This window comes from Mytilus californianus, unplaced genomic scaffold, assembly GCF_021869535.1.
Source record: "Mytilus californianus isolate M0D057914Y unplaced genomic scaffold, xbMytCali1.0.p SCAF_1, whole genome shotgun sequence".
Taxonomy (NCBI): Eukaryota; Metazoa; Mollusca; class Bivalvia; order Mytilida; family Mytilidae; genus Mytilus; species Mytilus californianus.
The window spans coordinates 6330106-6355605 of NW_026262581.1; the positions used below are offsets into that span (position 1 = coordinate 6330106).

General features: G+C 31.3%; 2 protein-coding genes across 3 annotated transcripts in view; one reads left to right on the forward strand and one right to left on the reverse strand.

Annotated features, from left to right (window-relative positions):
• Window positions 1-6265, forward strand: part of LOC127737362 (calcium homeostasis endoplasmic reticulum protein-like) — a 107405-nt gene extending 101140 nt beyond the window's left edge. For both annotated transcript variants that reach the window (XM_052248006.1, XM_052248086.1), the window contains exon 19: window positions 5503-6265. In XM_052248006.1, the coding sequence (XP_052103966.1) occupies window positions 5503-5540 (38 nt within the window). In that variant the 3' untranslated portion in view covers window positions 5541-6265. The remainder of the gene's footprint in view (window positions 1-5502) is intronic.
• A 2170-nt stretch (window positions 6266-8435) lies between these two features.
• LOC127737534 (post-GPI attachment to proteins factor 6-like) overlaps window positions 8436-25500 on the reverse strand; it is a 33284-nt gene continuing 16219 nt past the window's right edge. The window contains exons 6-12 of the mRNA XM_052248376.1: window positions 25205-25452; window positions 24423-24643; window positions 23557-23708; window positions 21682-21860; window positions 19993-20262; window positions 19254-19464; window positions 8436-12192 (exon numbers count right to left, since the gene is read on the reverse strand). Of these exons, the coding sequence (XP_052104336.1) occupies window positions 12068-12192; window positions 19254-19464; window positions 19993-20262; window positions 21682-21860; window positions 23557-23708; window positions 24423-24643; window positions 25205-25452 (1406 nt within the window). The 3' untranslated portion in view covers window positions 8436-12067. The remainder of the gene's footprint in view (window positions 12193-19253; window positions 19465-19992; window positions 20263-21681; window positions 21861-23556; window positions 23709-24422; window positions 24644-25204; window positions 25453-25500) is intronic.

The following is a 25500-nucleotide window of genomic DNA, read 5'->3' on the forward strand; positions in this document are numbered from 1 at the left end:
CATTGTTGTCACAAGGTCCATTCCTGTTTACACATACCATATCGATACGTGAAATAAAAGAGATATTATTACACATAGCATTGCCACAAGGTCCATCTGCTGGTCCATTCCTCCATCTATCTGTATGTACATATGTAAGATTCTTCCATTCTAAACTATAATATACACTATTCAACAGACATTAGCCAAATGTTTATGAGTTTTTCTATGTGAATGTAGTTGGGTATCATGTATTTGATTTCTAAATTGAGGATTCCTAAATGAGATTTTTGTAGGGTTCAAACTTATGAAATGTGTTGGATGTCTGTCTATGTGTCCATCCACCTTGTGAATGATAAAATGCCTACCTTTCTTGAGATTTTTATAAAATTTTAGTGATGATGAATGGATGTTTAATGTCCAGTGGCAACTATTACAAACCTATTCAGGATGAGAACTTTTTAATGTGATATGAATATGCTTTGTACTGACTGATGCCCTGAGCCAGATTTATAACGTTCTAGTTCACAAGGAAACAGTCTGCTGCAAGACATGTTATCCTGACAGACACATTATTCACTCGTAGTAAAATGAATGCCAATCAAACATTTTTACATGAGTTATTTAGTGACTTATAATCCTTAGAAATTTAAATTTATGTTGAAAATTACATTTTAAGCTCTCATACCTGTCATCCTTAGGGAAATTTTCATATTCACAATATGTTAGTCTCGTTTGAAAATGGATGCTGATGGACATTTTTATCTGACTTTTTACACCTATTTCAACCTGCCATGCAGCTTGTACAGGAAATTATATTTGAACTTATCTTTTCCAAGTCATGGCCCATTTTTGTCAATATTGATAAGATTTCTGATTTCTTTTCCATTTACCTGATCTATGTTAATGCCATTATTAGTCCCCTACCGACAAAGTCGAAGGGGACTTTAGGTTTGCACTCCGTCTGTCTGTCTGTCCGTCTGTTTGTCCTTCTGTCAGTCCGTCAAATCAGTTTTCCACACTTTTTTTCTTCATGCTTGAAGATATTGATTTGATATTTGGTATATTGTTTTATCATGACAAGTTACAGATCAAGTTCGAATTTTGTTCTGGTCTGATAATTTTGTGCAGAGTTATGGTCCTTGGACTTGGAAAATTCACTCAAATATTCAGTTTTCCGCACTTTTTTTCGTCATTCTTGAAGATATTGATTTAATAATTGTTATATAGTTTACACCATGACAAGTTATAGATCAAGTTAGCATTTTGTTCCAGTACAATTAATTTTTAACCGGTAAGGGACTATGTATTGCCATGCAATACTCTTGAGAATGCTTGTTTTTATCTAGTCAATAATAAGTAGCTGGGTAGAATAAATCAGATTTTTAACTATTTCTTATTCTACAATATCATCTGCATTGATCAATGGAAATGAAACAGTGATATTAATCGAAAGTTCTACTCAGAAAGGCTGTGGAATATTTCTTTTTGGGATCGTAACTAAACACAGAACTTAGTTTAAACTTTTTAAATGTTTTTTATAAGCAATAAAATATGATAACAAATGTATATTATGCATAAAATATGTCCAAAGCTTGGTGAGGTTTAAAAATTGGAGCTGGAAGTGAATATCATGCAAGGACTAACTAATACAGCTTTTTCTGTATTGGACCAGGCATACAAGCTGTATTTATATCAACAGGGCAACCTCTTTATTATTGCACATGCTGAATTTGATCATATCATTTTTATCGCCGTCGTCGTCGTCTGAAGACACATTAGTTTTCGCACTCTAACTTTAAAACAAGCATTTTTGTCGAGCCTTCGACTTTTGTCGAAAAAGCGAGACATAGCGATCCTACATTCCGTCGGCGTCGTCGTCGTCGTCGTCGTCGTCGGCGGCGTCCACAAATATTCACTCTGTGGTTAAAGTTTTTGAAATTTTAATAACTTTCTTAAACTATCCTGGATTTCTACCAAACTTGGACAGAAGCTTGTTTATGATCGTAAGATTATATTCAAAAGTAAATTTTGTAAAAAAAAAATTCCATTTTTTCCGTATTTTACTTATAAGTGGACTTAGTTTTTCTGCCAGTTAACATTACATTCACTCTGTGGTTAAAGTTTTTAAAATTTCAATAACTTTATTAAACTATCCTAGATTTCTACCAAACTTGGAAAGAAGCTTGTTTATGATCATAAGATAGTATCCAGAAGTAAACTTTGTAAAAAAAAAATTCCATTTTTCCGTATTTTACTTATAAATGGACTTAGTTTTTCTGCCAGGAAACATTACATTCACTCTGTGGTTAAAGTTTTTGAAATTTTAATAACTTTCTTAAACTATCCTGGATTTATACCAAACTTGGACAGAAGCTTGTTTATGATCATAAGATTATATTCAAAAGTAAATTTTGTAAAAAAAAAAAATTCTATTTTTTCCGTATTTTACTTATAAGTGGACTTAGTTTTTCTGCTAGTTAACATTACATTCACCCTGTGGTTAAAGTTTTTAAAATTTCAATAACTTTCTTAAACTATCCTAGATTTGTACCAAACTTGGAAAGAAGCTTGTTTATGATCAAAAGCTAGTATCTAGAAGGAAATTTTGATAAAATTTTGTTCCATTTTTTCTGTATTTTACTTATAAATGGACTTAGTTTTTCTTCCAGTCAACATTACATACATTCTGCAGTTTAAGTTTTTAAAACATTTATTAGATTCATAAATTATCCTGGATTTTTACCAAACTTGGACAGAAGCAACTTACAATCAAAACATAGTATAGAGGGGAATATTTTTATTAATTTTTTTCCTCATTTTTGTTGAGCCTGCGATTAACACCAAAAGTAGGCGAGACACTGGGTTCCGCGGAACCCTTACGAATTTTTCTAGTTTCATGACAATAACTTGTGTGTAAGTCTATGGATCTCTCTGACATTGTATCACAAGGTTCCATATCACAAAGGGAATGCTGGGATTGATTTTGGGGGTAATTGCCTCCAAATTTTAGGAATTCGGGGCCAAAAAGGGGCAAAAAACAAGCATTTTTTATAGTTTCATGACAATAACTTGTATGTAAGTGTATGGATCTTTATGAAATTGTACTACAAGGTTCCATATCACAAAGGGAAAGCTGGAATTGAGTTTGGGGGTAATTGCCCAAAAAGTTTAGGAATAAGGGGCCAAAAAGGGGCCAAAAATAAGCATTTTTCTAGTTTCCAGACAATAACTTGTGTTCAAGTGTATGGATCTCTCTGAAATTGTACTGCAAGGTACCATACCACAAAGGGAAGGCTGGGATTGATTTTGGGGGTAATTCCCTCAAAATTTTAGAAATTGGGGGCCATAAAAGGGCAAAAAAAAAGCATTTTTCTAGTTCCAGGACAATAACTTGTGTGTAAGTGTATGGATCTTTATGAAATTGTACTGCAAGGTTCCATATCACAAAGGGAAAGCTGGGTTTGAGTTTGGGGTATTTGCCCTAAACCTTTAGGAATTTGGGGCCAAAAAGGGGCCAAAAAACAAGCATTTTTCTAGTTTCCAGACAATAACTTGTGTTCAAGTGTATGGATCTCTGAAATTGTACTGCAAGGTACCATACCACAAAGGGAAGGCTGGGATTGAGTTTGGGGGTGATGAATCATAAGGGGGTTCAAAAAATTTGGTGGGTGGATTTTTTTTTCATTTTTTTTCTTTAAAATTTCCCATTTTAAATTGGTTATTTCTGATTTATATATAAAAGCAAATAATAGTGATATGGTTTGAATAGGTAAATTAAAATTTTTAAGTTCTTAGAACACCTTTCATTCTGTGTCAGAAACCTATGCTGTGTCAAATATTTAATTACAATCCAAATTCAGTGCTGAATCAAGCTTGAATGTTGTGTCCATACTTGCCCCAACTGTTCAGGGTTCGACCTCTGCGGTCGTATCAAGCTGCGCCCCAGCGGAGCATTTTACATAATATTTACTACTTTCAAAATGAGTAAACACTAGTGATTATTATCTAATTTTCAAAACATGTTCAACTTTGTGATACTGAGATTAAATCAGCAATATAAAATTTAACATGGGTTGGTATAAGTGAAAACAAAAAGTATATGACTGTCCTTATGAATGGGATTGGATATTAATCCGATATTTGGTGTGGTAACTTTTTAGTTGCTAATTCTAGTTCAATTGGTTTTTATACGACCGCAAACATTTTTTTGGGATCCTATAATAGTATGATGTCGTTGTCTGCGTCGTCGTCCGAAGACACATTGGTTTCCGGATAATAACTTTAGTTTAAGTGAATGGATTTTTTAAGAAGGTTCAATACCACAAAAGGAAGGTTGGGATTGATTTTGGGGATGATGGTCCCAACCCTTTTGGAATTAGGGGCCAAAAAGGGGCTCAAAACAAGTATTTTTCTAGTTTCAGGATAATAACTTGTGTATAAGTATTTCAACCGCAAACATTTTTTTGGGATCGTATATTGGTATGATGTCGTCGTCGTCGTCCGAAGACACATTGGTTTCCAGACAATAACTTTAGTTTAAGTGAATGGATCTCTATGAAATTTTTTAAGAAGGTTCAATACCACAAAAGGAAGGTTGGGATTGATTTTGGGGATGATGATCCTAACCGTTTAGGAATTAAGGGCCAAAAAGGGGCCCAAAACAAGCATTTTTCTAGTTTCAGGATAATAACTTGTGTATAAGTATTTCGATTACTCTGAAATTGTACCACAATGTTTAATACCACAAGTAGAAGTTGGAATTCATTTTAGGGGTTATGGGGGCCAATACTTTAGGAATTAAGGGCCAAAAAGGGGCCAAAAACAAGCATTTTTCTTGTTTCCAGACAATAACTTGTGTGTAAGTGTATGGATCTCTCTGATATTGTACCACAATGTTCCATATAACAAAGGGAAGGCTGGGATTGAGTTTGGGGTTAATTGCCCCAAACATGTAGGAATTAGGGGCCAAAAAAGGGCCAAAAACAAGCATTTTTCTAGTTTCCAGACAATAACTTGTGTGTAGGTGTATGGATCTTTCTGAAATTGTACTACAAGGTTCCATACTACAAAGAAAAGGTTGGGATTGAGTTTTGGGGTTAATGCTCCAAGGGGGATTTCAAAAAGTTGGGTGTGGGGGGGGGATTTTTTCCCAATTTTTTAAGGGATTCATATTTTTTTTTCAAAATTTTTAAAATTTCGAATTTTTGAAAAGTTTCAAGAAGAAATCTTCAATTGCACAGTATTGCGCAATGGATTTATAAGATCTTTGACCACATTTATTTTGCGTCATAAACCTATATTGTTTCAAAAATTTGATCACAATCCAAATTCAGACAGTATCAAGCTTGAATATTGTGTCCAAATTTGCCCCAACTGTTCAGGGTTCGACCTCTGCTGTCGTATCAGGCTGCGTTCAGCGAAGCATTTTATTTTATTTGCATATATTATTGTATCTATAGGTTTTCTGACTTTTTGTAAAAAAAATGTTTGTTAATGAGGTAAATTTTATTTTTTTTCCAGCTGTTAGACAGAAGAATCAAAAGGAAGAGAAGAGCTAAGACATTTGAAAGAGTTATACATGTTATATCATCCAGTTGTACATATGTCATTGTGATTATCACTAAATTATAAAATGTCATTCTATTATTATTATCCCCCCCAACTCTAAGAGTTACAAAATTTCCACCACAAATTTCTCAGCTACTACGGAACAGAATGATAATATGAGCTGCATCAGATAGAAATAGCCTGTATGCAAATGAATATCAATACATCTTTTAACTTATTTTGGGTTGAAAAATCTCTTTGCCAAGTCTGTAACTGTTTGAAAATTGATTTGATATAAGAACCCTACAAAACAGACCAACTTCCAAAATCAATCAAAGTCTTATAAATGTACATGTATACGTGCATTGCCTAAGGATGATTTCTATCCAACGCAGCTCATATCTTAAAACAGCTTGACAGTGAATTCAATTGTAGGGTCTGAGCACTTTTCAGATCTGTCGGACACCTTCCTTTTTACCTATACTTTGAAGTTTTTAATATTTTGAATGAATTGTTTTGACACACACATCTCCAGTACATGTACTTCTGTAGAGAACAACATCATATTTGGCCTGCAGCTTAACAGTGATGATTTGTAATGTGTGAGCAATTTTCAGTTCTATCAGACACCAACTTCCTGTTTGCTGATACTTTGAATTACAAGTGGGGCATATTCTTAGCACAGCAACATGAAGTCTTGTTTCTATATTTCTTTCATTAAATAATGTAAATTCATTGTTATTTTTGGAATGTGAATTTTTATGGTTTTCTTGGGATCATGATGAGGTGAACTATGAATTTGAGTGTTAAAAAAATACAAATTGCCCATTGGCAGAATTTGTTGAAACCATGAATTTATCCACACAAAAAAATCAGGATTTTCACCAATCCTAAAAAGTTGTTACCCAGGAAAATAAAGAATTTCACAGAATTATATATATTTAAACTAATGTAATATTACTGACTTTCATTATACCCTGCAAACAAAATGCCTAAAAGAAGATGTGAGGTATATACCTATGTGACAGCAACCAAACAACAAAAATTATCAAACGACATCTAGAGGACAGCATACAGTCTTCAACAATAGACATGCATTGACAGGTGTCTATACAATATGTCAAGCTCTAAATTATCCTGAGTCTAGAAATTTACAAGAAACCATCAAAGATTTGCAATTCAATTTTCATCATAAAGGATGTTCTCTACTCTGTTCCAAAATAGACTGTTATAAATTGATAGTATATAAATGAAGGAATTTAAAAAGCAGAAAAAAATAAAGGGTACGTGTGCTTGTTTTCGAGATATTAGCCATTGAAAATTTGGCGGGAAATGATTCTCTCTAGATTTTTCATACATTTAACATTGGCACCTTTTTTCTTTCAAAAACAATGAAAAAATAACAAGGATTTTATAAGATTTTCAAATATGGCTTTTTAAACTATATGCAATAAAATAATGAAGAGAAAAGTAGGGGTTATCGGGCAAAATTTTTATTGGCATTACATGGATAAAACTAGAGGATTCTGAATATCTGACAAAAAGTAAACAAGAGTGCACACGCTGAAATGTCTCACCTTCTTTACTAATCATTGATATTATGTTGATAGTCCTTAATATAAAGCTTTATTACAACTGCCACATAAACTTAACATTAACCAAGTAAACTAAACATTGACCAATGAACCATGAAAATGAGGTCAAGGTCAGATAAACCATGCAAGGCAGGCATGTACAGCTAACAAATCTTCCATACAACAAATATAGTTGACCTATTGCTTATAGTTTAAGAAAAACAGACCAAAACACAAAAACTTAACACTGAGCAATGAACCTTGAAAATGAGGTCAAGGTCAAATAAAACCTGCGTGACTGACATATAGATCATAAAATATTTCCATACACCAAATATAGTTGAACTATTGCATATATAGTATTAGAAAAAAAGACCAAAACTCGAAAACTTAACTTTGACCACTGAACCATGAAAATGAGGTCAAGGTCAGATGACACCTGCCAGCTAGACATGTACACCTTACAATCATTCCATACACCAAATATAGTAGACCTATTGCATACAGTATAAGAAAAACAGACCAAAACACAAAAACTTAACTATAACCACTGAACCATGAAAATGAGGTCAAGGTCAGATGACACCTGCCAGTTGGACATGTACACCTTACAATCATTCCATACACCAAATATAGTAGACCTATTGCATACAGTATAAGAAAAACAGACCAAAACACAAAAACTTAACTATAACCACTGAACCATGAAAATGAGGCCAAGGTCAGATGACACCTGCCAGTTGGACATGTACACCTTACAGTCCTTCCATACACCGAATATACTAGACCTTTTGCTTATAGTATCCGAGATATGGACTTGACCACCAAAACTTAACCTTGTTCACTGATCCACGAAATGAGGTCAAGGTCAAGTGAAAACTGTCTGACGGGCATGAGGACCTTGCAAGGTACGCACAAACCAAATATAGTTATCCTATTACTTATAATAAGAGAGAATTTAACATTACAAAAAATCTTAACTTTTTTTTCAAGTAGTCACTGAACCATGAAAATGAGGTCAAGGACATGGACATGTGACTGACGGAAACTTCGTAACATGAGGCATCCATATACAAAGTATGAAGCATCCAGATCTTCTACCTTCTAAAATATAAAGCTTTTAAGAAGTTATCTAACGCTGCCGCCGGATCACTATCCCTATGTCGAGCTTTCTGCGACAAAAGTCGCAGGCTAGACAAAAACATGAGTAGCAAACATCCTTAATTCAGGAACTTAAAATTTTTAAAAATACCTTAAAATTCCTTTTAAAATGTATGCTGCTTTTGATGGGATTTTTGTCCAATATAAATATACAATCTATGAAACAATGTATCTGTTTAATGGTTTATTATTACATGAATAGTGCAATATATTAAATATCATACACAACAATTATGTCAACAATAAATAACAACAATTAACAATGTTTTAAAAGTACATTTTACAGTGAGATGTTTGAAAAAATATGAAAAGTGGCATCCTCTTTCCAATGCATATTTAAAATTACATATGACTCCTGAAAAATTATCTAATACAAAGGGGAAGACAAAACAGCTTATAACATATCACCATACAACAAACTTCTTTACAAATATGCATGAGCTAACGAGTTGAATGAAAAGTATTATCTATATGCTAGATTAATGTATTTAAAAGGGCCTTAGCTTCTGCTAACCAGAATAATTCAGTTGTTAAATTTCGCTGTGCTACAATGGCTACATTAACGCCTGAATGCATTGACAATAAAAAATCCTCAATCAATCATTCAGGATTTATCAGTCTCAACAAAAATAGGGCAAACTGCTGATTGGTTACCTCTTCCACAGGGAAACAATCAAAATCCAGGATTCGTGAAGAGTTTTTAGTGTGTTAGGAATTCAGGCCCTTGCAAGAAAGAGAGATTGATTGCAGTGAGGGACTGATTTTTTCAGGTTATGCTTCTGCAAAAGTTATTGAAATTGACAAAAAGACCTCAGCACAGATGTGATCACAGAAATTTTTATGAATTGAGGTATATAAAGTGAGAAGTTGAATGTGGCTTGAATTAGTATGATAATATTATTATTTTATCTAGTAATAAAACACCATTCTACCAAAAATGAAAAAAAACTTATGAGATTTGTTCTTTGTTATTATGTCTTTATTCCAAAAAAGTATGATAGATCTAGTCATGAATACTGTAAAAATTGCATTGTATTGGGATATTCAGATAGAAAAACAACAACATATGACCAAACATTCTAATATGAGAGCCATAGGAGTAATTGCATTCTCAAAGTTTATAAACCAATGCCAACTATTATTATGTCCCCATTTGCAATGAAGTATGGACATTAAAACACTACCTTTCAAAAGATTATTTATTCAGATTTCCAATTAAAAGTAATCAAAAACATAATTATTAGTATTAATGCATAAAATGTGCAACTATAACATTCCTCAACTATCTACATCCATGAAATATGGTAACTCCCACAAAAATCTAGGTATTTAGTCTTTTAAAATATAAAAGACATGGAAAAAAATAGCAAGAAATCTTAAGATTACTTTAGTTTATGGACTTCATATAATTTATGTGAATATTTAAATTACTAATGCAAAATGTATTTCAAAAGATGTGTTCAACACATGAGTGGCTCTTGAAATTTTCATGGCCCCTGGAAATGTAAAATACTTGGAATGTAATATTTAACCATATTTTAATGTGTATATTTTAATATTTATATAAAGATTTTAAATACCATCATTTGATTATAAAAATTAGTAAAAATTTTCAGGAAAGAAACTTTCATGCAAACATTTGTTTAAGGGTTTTGGTAAAATTTATGAACGAATTCCAATCCTTTGAAATTCATGTGTTCTAGGTTATAATTTTTGTTCTTCTGATCATAGAAATATTTAGTTGCTTGGCTAGCTACTTCAGAATTTTTTTTTTGTGCAGGAGTGTATTACAGATATTCATGTTCTAGCTTTTGAATTTTCTATGAAAGAAACTGCTGTTGTTCAGAAATATATGTTTGTTAGGTAATTTTCACAAATTACTAGAATTAGGTATGGGAAATTAATCAAAATTGTAAGAAGAAAATATTTTGGTATCTGGTACCAGTGTATTTGATGTAGTAGCTTTTGTTATCTTTCTAGAATATATCCTTGAAAAACTTAAAGTTTTATATAATTACCAAAGTTTTTCAAGAAAATTGAAAAATCTAAGAGTGCTTTTTCATAAATCCATAAAAATTGAAATCACTCCACACACAATAAATATAAATGGGGATCACAAGAGATGAAAATTATGTCGATGAGATAGAACCTAATGACGAGATATGCAGTGATTTTGACATTGAAAGCAGCTCATGTTACAATGAGGAATACACTGACAAAGATTTACAGATTACAACATGTTATAATTTATTGGTCAAACTTGAACTTTAAAACAAGACTAAAAATATTCATTTGTGTAGTATATATAGAATGCCATAAAATAAAATCTCAAATTTAAATTACTGCTTGGTATCTAACAAAACAAAGTTATAAAACTACAATCAAACTAGATTCATTATTTATTTCAGATCTAAAATTGCACAATGTATAAACATAAAGCATTCCATTAAAAAACTATAAAAATAAATCATCTGTAAGGGACTAGAATATTCAGATCAACTTCTTAAAAAAAGATCTAGGATACTCAGACTCGTGAAAGCATTGACTTTGTAGACAGGTAGATGTTATTTCCAAAGAAACAACTTTTTATGCAAACAAATTGAAAAATTTTATTTCACTTCCGGCACCTGTTACTCGCTTAAAACATCAAAAGATTCTGATTTTAGGCAAAATGAATTTGTTACTTCTGAAAAAAGTGATAAAATTGCCTTTAGTTAATGTATGATTCATTAGTTGCATTAAAAACAAGTTTCAGCTGACATGAGAATAACAAGCCAAAAAGTGAAAAATACGCTTTCAGCACACATTAAAAATAGACATATGTTGTATCATGGATGGATACCCCATATCATTTGTTTTTTCTATTATATTGTTTGAGCCCCTTAGTTACAAGTATATATTTTTATGCATGCATTGTCTCAATTTATTGATTTTAGTTGTTTTTAAAATTAATTAAATTAATACATATTAGAACAAAAAAAAAAATATTTTATGAACAGAATAGTTTTCCTCATTGAACTTTAATTGAACAATACAAAAAAGAATTAAATGGATAAGTAAAATGGCAAGATATATCATTTTAAGAACCAAACAATATAGTGGTGAAAGGGAAAGAGCAATTATCCTTTAAATCTCACCACTTCCCCCAAAAAAGGGAAGTCACTCCCTACGATTCTGAAGTAGTTTGCACCCTGGCACATATATAGGTACTATATTCAAGCTGTTTGATATGATGAATTACAATTTACTATTCACTCAGTTACTGATATACAGACCATCCTGAATTTAAGTACATGTACCACTAAGTGCATTATTATTATAGAGATATGTACCATATATACCACACAAGTGTTTATCAATATTCCTACAAGTGGTAGATGGTATTTAATTTCATCAAGAGTATTGTATATTCAGAAATTTTTTGCAATGTATTTATTATTATGAAAATAGCAACAGTATAGGTTTTGCAATAATAAAATCTCACATTCTATAATCTTAAAGCATTATTTGTATACAGAATTTCTTGAAAATCACAATAATTGATATGGCATTTTTGTCAATTGTTCAGCAATCGCACTAATAAATACATGCACAAATTTCTGAATTTACTGTCATCTGGTGTTAAAATCAAAAATGCTCAGTTGGTAATAAAGTAAATCTAAAATCAGGTCAATTGAAGCAAGTAATTTCATCTGAGCAATATTGATAAGCAACAATAATTGTTTAAACAGATCTAATTAAAGTTCAAACTAAACTGCAAATTGGATTACACATGTATGGTTTTAGGTGTTAAATAAAAATAATCATATAATAAGATTTTCTAGAGATTCAGTGTCTCTAAAACTTGTCAGAGGTGTAGAATTTGGATCATCTGCTAAGCAGCCTGTCAAACATTGTCTCCCTCCTTCGTTTGATCCAAATAGTGGTTCTGAAAAAAAAAAGTTTCGTTATCTCCCTTTAGATATCACTTCTGATATAAAACATTTTAAAAGCATGTCTAATGAGTATTATCTATATTGGTCCATTTACTCATATGTCAAATAACGTGAATTTGCTTATGAATTTAGTATATTTAGTATAAAAATTACAATTAAAAAAAAAAGGGGTCAATAACTTGGAACTTTTAATCAGTGGTAGGTTTTGAACTCAAGATAACTCTTGTACAAAGTCTCAGTTTAAATGAACAACTTATTCCATAACTAACACCAGGTTCTATAAATAATATATAAAACTATAAATCCTAATTTAGAATCAACATTTTGAAGTGTAGAATGTGTAAAAACATATTGCTTCTGTTAAATCTTGATCCTGTAAAATATAATCACAAGTCATGCAAAAGACATGACTATATGTAAAAGAAATAAAATGTCTACTGTAAGTAAAATACAGATCTAGACTTGTTAAAAAAAAATGATAAGCTGGCACTACCAATGTATACTCCATGAAATGCACATTAAATGACATAAAACAGTTTTATTTTAAATGGGTAATAGGAAGGACAAAAAAACATGTACTACTGCTAATTTTTCACCTGCATAAATGTATTACAATTCATAGTGGGATAACACCCTGAAACAAACTAAAAAAACATATTTTCAATCCCTTCTCTATATTTGTCCTCTGTTTAAGTTTCATTCCAATTAAACCAGAGAAATCAATTTACCATCTGGAAACCATTTTTCAAACATTTTCTATTTTTAGTAACAGAGACCTTGTTCTTTGACCTATGGACCCTAAAATCATTAGGCTTCTTCCCCCTACCCTATATATTCCATCTGTAAAATTTTCGTTCTAATCAAGCAGGAGTTACTCAAATTATCATCCTGAAACCATTTGTTCTGAATACCTGGAAGGACGGACAGATAAAGGGATTACTCCATACTCCAGAATTTATTTTGGAGATCATAAAAGGTGTCTGCATCACATATCAAATACCTATTGCCTTTGTATAATTTTATACAAATATCATAAGCAATATACATTTGAAAAGAATTATAACAAAAGGCTTGGTCCTAAAAACTCTGTAAATTTCATTTTTGCAAATAACATGATCAATATTAATTTTATGATGAGATCCTATATATTATTTATTTCAACAGTTGACATATACAAGTTGGTTGTACAGTAACAATGGAAATGATTGTATCTAGCTAAAGTTACACCATGCTTAGTACCGGTAGTCTCATATCAGAAAGCATTTCATATCATTTCGTTCACAAATTTTCTATTTAAAAAAAAAGTCAAAACATTATCATTTTTGGTAAGATGGGGGTCTCTAATCCACATCTCATAGGGTACTAGCATAGAAACATTTTTTTCTTTAATCTACATCAGAAAGGGCTCTAGCATAGAAACAATCCACCAAAAAAAAAAAAAAAAATAGTTTATTATTCTACAGTTAACGTAACAGTTTACAATTTGACTGTACAAATAATTTATACCATGTTTGAATAATATATAAATTTAGTTTTCGGGTATACTGTTCCTACTAATGAGTAATTAATTGTGTCCTCTATGGAGTCTGAATACAAGCAATATAGATTTCCATGACGATAAATACAATAAAAGGAATTCGGATATACATATGAAGTCAAACATGAATATAAAATTGCAGGAACAAAACAATATGTAAACCATGTGGAAAAAATATAAAATGGGTTTGTCAGTCAGGGAAAATTCTTGTACATAAAAATTTTATTTACAGGTACAGGTAAATAATTTTGGAGGTAGAGTTATTGCTCTTAGACATTCAAATTTAAAAAAAAAAACCTTTGTAAGAAAGCGTTTCATTCTTCTTGAATTTTCTTTACCATATTGCTTTGATAGAGTGTTTTATTGTCTGTCTTTAATATTTGTCTGAAAGTATAATTTCAAAATATTGCCGCCAAGAGACACTTTTAAAGGCCTTGCACACTTAATTTATATTTTTTGTGCAGTAAAATTCTGTGTAAAGTACTTAGGGAAGCATATGGGGAGTTTATTCAAATGTTGAAAAGAAAATTTAAATGTGACAAATTTACTGATACAAGAAAATATTACATACATCTTCAAGTATATAAAAATTATGTGTATAAGTTGTATCCCTGACTGTATGTACTCACTATAAAACAGAAGAAAAGTTTTGTACCAATAATAAATTATATATTTTCAAACAAATGATGCATGATGCAAATAAATATCATAGGTTGAGAGTCATTTGATGATAAGGGAGATCATCAAATAAAGTTTTGCAGAACCTAAAACATTCATTGAGGAAATTTGGTTCCAATAAGTCGGTTTCAAATTACTGACACTGTTTTCAATTTTATATCATTTTGGCAAAGGGAAACAACTCCTTGGAAGGGTAAACTGCTTTTCCTGTCAATTGAAAAAACATGTTTTGCTGTTAAAAATTTTCATTTGGTAACAAAAAAAAACTAACATATTTTGTTAATCTGATTAAAATACAGATCCTCTGTCCATGCTTTGATCATAAGGATCTAAAAACACTCTACTTTCTGTTCTGTAATTTTAATATCAGCCAATCAAATTTCTGCCTCCAAATTTTTGAAGGTATGTATCATTAAAATAAAACCAGAAGATAGATATCCCATTTTTACCATAAATGTGTGAACTTGTGAAGTCATCATCATTGTCACAATACATCATGCTTGATCCATTTTATTTTTATAGACAGGAAACCATTTTGTCTAACCAGACAGCTGTTTCCCGTTGCAAAAAAAATATCTAAAAATTGGAAATACAAATGGTAATTTGAAAATGGGACTATTGGCCCACTGGATTCAAAGAAAGATTTTTATGAAAAAAAGAAAGAAAGCAAATAATATGAGGCAGGTGTTACCTGTAAAAGAGGACAAAACTCGTTTAAATGCCTACATGTAAATACCGATTTTACAAAATTAATACTACTGTGCTGTAAAACAATTTTAAATTTTATTACTAATACCATCAATTATTTCTACATTTTACAAATTATCACATTCCAAATATCAAAATATTCGTCCTCATATTAATGTCATCACTCTTTTTGGTAAATAGAGATATAAATTTGCATGAAATCATGTCAGAGTCTTTCAACAGTAACATGGTAATGCACAAGAGCAACAGTTGCAAAAAAATAGTTAAATATTTTGGACTCACTTGTATGCTGACTTTTATATTGATTTTTCATTTAATTCTCTTACTGTTATTGAGGACTTTGCCCTTATACTAAGTGACTGCCCTTTATGTTGAGCTGAAAGGATATCTGACATCATTTAAAGATTTAGTCTCTATTTCAGCAGATATAATTTGCTAAGATAAATTAAACAAGACACTAAGGACTGTGACACATACAACATTATTTCGTAAACTATCAATAAGTATCCCAAAGAGGTATTTTTATTTCACTGCCCATAAATTTTATAATACAAGAATGACCAAACAGAGAAGATAAAACATTTTTGTATTAAATGGTTGTAAAATTGTCAGTATCATTTGTAGATTTACATTACATAAACTAGTGGACATTTTGGTAAGGAAACCATAACAATCACATATTTTTATACAAGGTATGCAGGTATGAATGTAAACTAAGCTTTCAGCTAGCAGAAATAAAACAGAATAAGAAAAGAAAAACATGTCTTTGTATTCACCTTTATACTTTCCATAGAGAATTCCAAAAGTAGTTGTATTTATGCATTTTATATAATATGCAGGCAACAATGAATAAAATATACTATACATTGTACTAGCTTACAACATCTTGGATTCAGGATTTTACTGAAATGAATCATGCAAGAATAAATTTGAACAAGAATACTTCGTAAAGCTAATTGAAGAAGCCTTTAGTGCAAACCTTTCTTTTTATAATGCCCTGCACCCTTTTTGGAACTAATTTTGATGTCTTGCATTTATTTTAAGCCATCCTGCCATTTTTTTCAAATTGTATTTGGTAAGTGCATAGAATAAGGTTGAGACTGTAACTTACAGCAATAATATTAATGCCTATGGCTGCTATTTGGGGAGAGCATATAGTGAGAGTTTAACAGACACTGCTTTTAGTATGTCCAGTTGTTTTCAATTAAATTATACAGTGCTGGGAATATGAAATATGTTTAGCATTTGAAGCCATATTGAAAGTCAAAAAGGGACATTTACCACCATAAATTTGAAAGGAAACAATTTTACAAACATTTCAGCAAAAATTACAACTAATTATTTTATTAAGAATTTTTGTCAGTTAGTTTAAAAAAAACTTTTTATAATAATGGCAGAAGTTCAATTGTTTCAGAAAAGCTTTGTTTTTAATTGTGAAAGACATAAAAAGGATATTTAAGTGGTGGCAAGGATCACAATGGCCTCTTGGGCTAATTAATCAAACTAGAGGCTCTCAAGAGCCTGTGTCGCTCACCTGTATTTACTGATGCTTTGGAAATCATGTAAAATAAGGTTAAAATCATAATAAATAGTATTAGATATTAGATATTATAATGATATCTAAGATAATAACAAAAAACTGCAAAATTTTTGTAAAATTACTAACTCAGGAGCATCAACCCAACAACGAGTCGTCGGATTTGTCCGAAAATTTCAGGGCAGATAAATCTAAATCTGATGAACATTTTGCCATCTGTCAGATTTGCTCTAAATGCTTTAGTTTCAGAGATATAAACCAAAAACTGCATTTTACCCCTATGTTCTATTTTTAACTAAGTTGGCCATGATGGTTGGAAGGCAGGGTCATCGGACAAATTTTTTAAACTAGATACCCTAATAATGATTATGGCCAAGTATGGTTAAATTTGTCTCAGTAGTTTCAGAGAAGAAGATTTTTGTAAAAGATTACAAAAATTTACGAAAAATTGTTAAAAATTGACTATAAAGGGCAATAACTCCTAAAGGGGTCGACTGACAATTTTGATCATGACAACTTATTTGTAGATCTTACTTTGCTGAACATTATTGCTGTTTACAGTTTATCTCTATCTATAATAATATTCAAGATAATAACCAAAAACTGCAAAATTTCCTTAAAATTACCAATTCAGGGGCAGCAACCCAACAACAGGTTGTCAGATTTGTCTGAAAATTTCAGGGCAGATAGATCTTGACCTGATAATCAGTTTTACCCTATGTCAGATTTACTCTAAATGCTTTGGTTTCAGAGATATAAGCCAAAATCTACATTTTACCCCTATGTTCTATTTTTAGCCATGGTGGCCATCTTGGTTGGTTGGCGGGGTCATCGGACACATTTTTTAAACTAGATACCCTAATGATGATTGTGGCCGAGTTCGGTTAAATTTATTCCAGTGGTTTCAGAGGAGAAGATTTTTGTAAAAAGCTAACGACGACGGACGACGACAACGACGCCGACGACGCCGACGGACGACGGACGACGGACAACGGACGCCAAGTGATGAGAAAAGCTCACTTGACCCTTCGGGTCAGGTGAGCTTAAAAGTGATTTCTGATTTACAATCCTGAATCCAACAAATTTACACAGACAGAATATAACTGGTATACCATAGATTTGAATGCATTGTTTTCATCATCGATGTCATATTTTCCTGTAAGTATATTCAAGTTTTACACATTCACAGTTAGACACCAAGTGTCTCAATTATTTAGATTGTTAATGAGAAGTTACTATTTCTTATCCAGATTAAATTAAGTGTAAACATCTATACAAGTAAAAAAATGCAAAACCTCATAGTTATGAAACAAAAATGTCTTGCTTTCTTTACTGATAATAATTATCTTGAAAAGTCTTTAAGATCAAGGTTTTACTATAGATATAACACAAGCTTAAAATTATCAATGATCCATGAAAAGAAGGCCAAGGTCAGAGGTACCCTGACAGATAGACAAATAAATGTCTTTACAATCATTCTCTACACTCAATCTAGTATCTGAGAAATGGCTGTAATCAGAAAAACTTAATGCTGATCAAAGAACCATGATAATGAGGTGAAGGTCAGATGGACAAGTAAGACTAACAATCATTCTTAACATCCAATATAGTTGACCTATTATGCATAGTATATGAGAAATTGACCTAATCATAATCAAATTATCATTGGCCAATAAACAATGAAAATGAAGTCAATGTCAGATTTCCCCTCTCAGATGGAAATGTTCACCATAAATTCATTCTATTCACCTTATTTAACTGACCTATTACTTATAGTTTTGATAAACATATTTAATCTAACAAATTTAGCATTGACCAATGAACCATGATAATGAGGTCAAGGTTAGATAAACCCTGCCAGACAGACATGTAAATGTCCTTACAATTATTCCATACACCCAACATAGTTATAGTTGACTTATTGCAAATAGTATCTGAGAAATTATCTAACAACAAAAAGTTAAAGTTGACCAATGAACCATGAAAATGAGGTCAAGGTTTTGATTACATTTGTTGTTAGTACAGAAATTATCACAAACAAGTTATATTTGACATATTGCAGATAACATCTGAGAAATGGATCTAATAAAAAAAACTTAAAGTTGACCAATGAACCATGAAAATGAGGTCAAGGTTTTGATAATATTTGTTGAGTACAGACATTTTCACAAATAACTTCCAAGATATTGTAGACAAAAACTATTTTTATATTAGTGAACACAATTAATTTGTAATATTCAGGAAATGTCTTTGGGTTATGGTGCCTCCCAACATATAAGAATATTAAGTGTATCTAAATATTTTTGAAACTCTCTAATTCAAGACTTCAGTTTTTTTTTACTTATGTTGGCAAGTTAATACTTCCTTAAAAAACGTTTCTACAGATATGACTAAAAAATCAAAATATCAGCAGAATGAATTTTGGGGGAATTTATGTAAACATGAGATTTTTATCACTTACTGATGGTATGGCTAACTTATGATTTATTGCTTTATCAAGAAAATCAACAAGCAAAATAAAACACTGACTATTGAAAGCCACAGTCACACATGTTAAAAACCTTGTCTTAAAATGCACATTATTCAAATCTTACCTTGTTTCTTGGGTTTAGGTGGTAATAAAAACATAGTACAGGTAGCCATTAACATATGCCATGCACTATGTGTGTATTTGTAATTTTTGTTGTTCTCTGCAAATGCAAATATACAGAGACCACCTCCAGCTATCAATAATCCTGGCAACAAGCATAACAAATATCGCTTACAAGGTGGGTAGCATTTATGTCTTTTATAACATTTTCTTGCCTATAAAAAAAGAGATATTTAGAAATGAATGCAAATGTTTATTATAAAAATTTTATTCATTTGAATTATAAGGATAAAACATTTCTTATTTGGTACTAAATCCATGAAGAAGATCTTTAACATATGATGGTAAATGTTTTTATAAAATTTTGTTCAATTTGACAGTGTTGTGTCCTGCATGCATTTGCAGCATTTTCAATGCATGAACTCAACACAAAATGCAGACTTTATCTGATGTCCTTTTAACATGTTCTTTTAAAATTGTTGGTTTTTTTTTTTTTTTAAATGATGCTAATATTCAGAACCTGGAAAAAAATGCCTCTTTCAACTTCATTTCTTTTAACAAATTGAAATAAAATGTCTCCATGCCAAAAAATTTCAAACTCAAGTGTCTTTTGAAAATTCTAAAACTTCTTCACACATGCCTGCATCATTGACCTCTAGATGTCTTTTTTGTGTTGTTTGGTTGACTGTAAAAGTGTCAATATGTAATTACAAAATAAACTGCCAAATTTTACTTGATCATACCCAAGACATAGCTATAAAAAGTACTCCTAATGCCCCTGGTACAACAAACATGTATAAACTGGTCCTTTCTAACTCTATACCCATGGCTATAAGTAATGGTCCTGCTGTATATAACACACTCCTAATGGTACGAGGTAGTTTTGTCATGGCTATCAGTGTAACCCATATAGATGTCACAGATCCCAGGAAATCACAGAAACTGAGCACACTAAGATTTATTATACAATACTTGTACTCATCTGATCTACCTCCATCACAGGCATGGTAAAACTAAAATATATAAAAATAACATTACTCTAGTACTCGGAAAATTATTAGTACAATAAAGGCCACAATAAGGTTTGTAAATTTTAAATACATGTTTTTTTTTCTGTGAAGCACTGAACATATGGCACAGTAGCCTAAAGAAGAAGGTATAATAAGGCTTCTTTTTTGGCTCCTTGAGTTTGACAATAAAAAAAAAGTATTATAAAATTATCAAATATAATCCTTCAGATGTTCATGGCACTTGAGTCTAAGATATCGGTGCTTTCTATTTTCAAATTGTGTCTTAAATAATTGCTTTGGGGTCACAAACTTCTTGTATTTAATTCAAAACTACAATAACTGCCAAATAGTCTCATTTTGAGAACTTGTCATCTATATTTATATTTCAGCCACAGCAATACACAAAAATATGTTTGCTACAAGATGACATATACAAAGATGTAAAATGGGTAAAATATATCTTTGTGTAAATATGTGGCTCATATCTAATCTACCTGAAAATGCTGAAAACTATGGACTTAAAGATTAAAGAACTTTACTTTCAGGTGAAATATAATGACTCTTTATCATACACCTTCAAAAATAAATCACAAATTAAATGTCCATGAATAATAAAGTGGTCTATAAAGTCTATCATGAATTACATCAACTAATTTCTCCATTTAAATTTTTCATGTTTGTTTACAAGTAACAATTTCAGATACTCGCTGCTGAAAAAACATTGTATAGAAGTAGACAAATACTTCAACAAAATGTGTTTCAAATACTTACTGCAGAAAAAATAAAAGAACCAATGTCCCCCGCGTTGTACATATTTTATATTTCCAAGGGCATAACTCTTTTAAAAAAAATCGGTCGTCCTCCATTAAACAACTTGTCCGAGATTTTGCTGATATTAACCTATAGTATAAGTTTTATAAAAATCTGTCAAGAATTGTACCAGTGAGAGCACTAACGAGGCTATTTTCCATAAATTTAATATTTCCAAGGAGCAAAACTCTTTTAAAAAAAGTCGATCGTCCACCATTATAGAACTTGTCCCAGATATTGCTGATATTAATCTATAGTAAAAGTTTTATAAAAATCTGGCAAGAATTGTACCCGTGAGAGCACAAAAAAGGTCATTTTACATAAATCTAATATTTCCAAGGGGCATAACTCTTTAAAAAAAGTCAATCGTCCACCATTATAAAACTTGTCCGAGATATTGCTGATATTAACCTATTGTATAAGTTTTAAAAAATCTGGCAAGAATTGTACCTGTGAGAGCGCTAACAAGACCTGACAGACACACGAACGGACAGACACACGGACGGATGGACGCCCGGTATTTCCATGTCCCCTGCAACGTGTTACGCGGGGGACAAAAACATTGTATAGAAGTAGACAAATGCCTCAACATAATGTGTTTCAAATACTTACTGCAGAAAAAAACATTGTATAGAAGTAGACAAATGCTTCAACATAATGTGTTCTGTAAAGGGTAAGAATAACAGCTGGTATAAACATAACATGGCTGACAGTCAATAGTATTAATTCTGTTAGCTGTTCATGCCCTGGTATTAAGTCAGACCCATCATTACAAGCATAACCAGACCAACCTGCAATACAAACATCAAACATAACAATTGGTTAAGATTTAAATGGTTGTCAGTTTTTATACGCCCGTCAATTTTTGACGGGACATATTATGGTATACAAATGTCCGGTGTCCGTCCGTCCGTCTGTCTGTCCGTCTGTCCGTCTGTCTGTCCGGCGTAAACATGTCGCACCTTAACTTGAGAATGACATATCCAAATTTCATGAAACTTAGTTGTTTCTTATGATAGTAAAACGATCTGTATACTTTTTGGTGAAAATAAGATTAAAACTTTACGGGACTTAGTAACTAAAACAGGTGTGTGTTTTTTTTCACATGTCAAAAACAATTTATGATTATTGCTTAAAACTTTACACACTTCTTAGTTATATTAATCTTAAGATCTGTATACTTTTTGGGGATGATTCAAAATCTTATTTTAGAGATATTGAGTATTTTGTTAAAAAAGGGGGAGGGGTTTTTCACATGTCGCGTCGTATCTCAAAAACGATTTATGATTATTGCTTAAAATTTTACACACTTTTTAGTTATATTGATCTTAAGATCTGTATACTTTTTGGTTTTGATTCAAAATTTTATTTTTGAGATATTGATTTTTTTTTTTTTAAAGGGGGGGTTTTCACATGTCGCGCCGTATCTCAAAAACGATTTATGATTATTGCTTAAAATTTTACACACTTCTTAGTTATATTAATCTAAAGATCTGTATACTTTTTGGTTTTGATTCAAAATTTTATTTTAGAGATATTGAGTTTTTTGTAAAAAAAAAAGGGGGTATTCGCATGTCACGCCGTATGTCAGAAACTATTTATGCTTATTGCATAAAAATTCACACACAAGACGACGGGCATATCATGCGCTCATGGCGCAGCTGTTTATTGTTTTTGAAACACTACAAAAATCAAGTTTGTTCAAATATCATTATGTTTTTTCATAAAGAATCAGAAAGAAAAGATCATTATTTAGCATCTGCAGGCAACAAAGACTTATATTGCTCAACACCTATGTAAAATTATGCATTATTAAGATTTTTTTCATATTAACTGATTAATAAGGCATTTAAAAAAGCACTGTAACTACACTTCTACTTTTTAATTTGTGAAGTAACATCAGTTTTCATATAAGATATTCAGTGGTATGTTAAAAATAACAACATCATCATTAAGTATTTACTTTTCAATAGAATATGCATAACACATCAACATTATGAGAAAATATAAGATAGGTCCATATGCATGTTTTTGAGATAAAAGCCTTTGAGAAAGTAGAATTTTTGGCAGGGAAATAGATGTCTCTGGTACTTCATATGAGAAGAAATAAGTGATAAAAGAGTATTAAAAAAAATATTGAAAATTACACAAATTTAAAAAGATTTTACAAGAGATGTAAGTTTAAAAGTTAAAAAAGTACATGCATTGCTGGGAAAACACTTTTAAAGCATAGTCAAGGAAAAGGCTAGAGGTGTAACAAAATATAAAGGAAAAGTTGAAAATATCAGAAGCAAATATCTTCAATATTTTCTTACCAATATCTATACACAAAACAAGATCATTTTATGTTGTCCATGCAGATAATGTAATACAAAATTCTGTCACATATCTTTCCCAAATGTTAACTCTGCAGATAATGAAAAATTCAGCAAAATCAGCTAAGAATCATTTTATAACCTTTCTAAACAACTCTACATTTTTACATACCTCCATGACAAACACAGGTTGACACCAGTAATCTCCCTTGTAAGTAAACAGCACAATTCCCTTTGTCGTTACATCTGCCTTCTACACATCTATCTGATTGTATGTCTAATGATACATTCACTGTTATGTTTCCACAAGACACAGTAATAACACTAAAAATTAAATTTTACAACAAATTAATTACATGAAACAAAACTGTTCCTATAATAACCAATTTTCTAGCAACAGGTCAACTCTATTTTTGTTTTAACAAAAGCTATATAAAAAGGTCAGATGATGAACAAAAATGCTTCGATTGTAAATCTTACATAAAGGGATAGAATCAGCCTTTATCACCAGTCCTATAGAATTTATTGCCTAGAATTTTTTTTAATTAACTCTTGATTAAATTTGAACTGAGTGACCAGTTACCATGAGTAACATGATGGGTGTTACTAGTGGAGCAGGAACTACTTACCCTTCCAGAGCACAAGAGATCACCTGCAGTTTTTTGTGGAGCTCCTGTTGCTCAGTTTTTCATTTTCGATGTAGTGTTTTGTGAACTTGTTTGTCTTTTCACTGTATTTTTTTGTTTTTCTGACATGGCTTTGTCAGTTTATCTCAACTTATTGATTTTTAATGTCCCTTTTGTATCTCCCACCTCTTTTATTTTTTGCAAGAAAACTGTTCAACTCATGTATGTTTTGGGTATTATATTCAAATAGTTTCTTTCATGATTTACAAATGTATACCATCCTTTTTTAATCTGATTTTTAGTTTAGATTTCTACCAATAATCTTGTGTCTTGATTTTGAAAATAAATACATATACAACTGCCAGGTGAGTGATTTAGACTCATTGGAGTTTCTAGTTTATGTATCACAAACCTTGTATTAGTGTCAGAAATAAAACATGACATAGAAAGGGTTGTAAACCATGTGCCTGCTTTAGGGTATGGAACAATCACGCTATCTTGTAACACAAGAGATGTGCTGGTGTTAACTGACAGCTGGGCTGCACTAGGTGGACATTCACTGTTCACTGATCTTTCTGGCATTGTCCTATGAAGACATGTTCTAACCAAGATTTTAACATCTGTGTCTTTTACCTATAAATTAAAAAATGTTGAGCTTTGAATCGGCTAACAGTAAATCAAGTTTTCAACAAGCTCCAAAGTTGAGTGTTGGCTGATTTCCAACCAATGAGGAACATTGACTATTTCATTTACATTTTGTCACAGCTGGACCCCAAATGATGGCAAGAGCTCACACTAGCCCTTTGAATGAAGTAACCTAAAAAGTCATACAACTTAATCAAATTATGCATAATTAAGCATAAACCAGTTTAACAGAACTGCATCAGTCATCTTGTGGTTGAGTGCTCCTCTCAAGTGCCGGAGGTAGTGGAGTCAATCTGCAATTTCAGAATCTAAATTTAAGGACTATGGATACTGTAAATTAATTGTTCTTACCCTAATACAGAAATAATGTCAAGTAATTGGTATAATTTCCAATTTTTTTTTGTATCCTGACGAGATTACTTATTCCATACTGTCGAACTGTTAAATGTTATATATAAATAACAAATATGAAATATTTGCTGACTTTTTAAATATGAAAATACTAATTTTTACAAACTCTAGTTGACCTGCATTTCTTGGCTAACTAACCTTTGGGTCGGCTAAAACAATGACTTTTAAGACAACAGATCCACCATTATCAATTCCACTTTTGATTTCATATGGAACAATTAATGTTGAATTCTCTGACAAAATATAAGGCTTGTCTACTATTGTACCATTTCTTATGTACATGTACTTTGTTTTAAAGACTGTCTGGTACTCCTGTCTATCCATCAGAGGGTACATAATACATGAATCATTTAACATACCAGAGGTCAGATCTTGAGATTCACATTCTGCAAACAAAAGCAAATACATGTACCATTTGTATATTAAATTGAAAT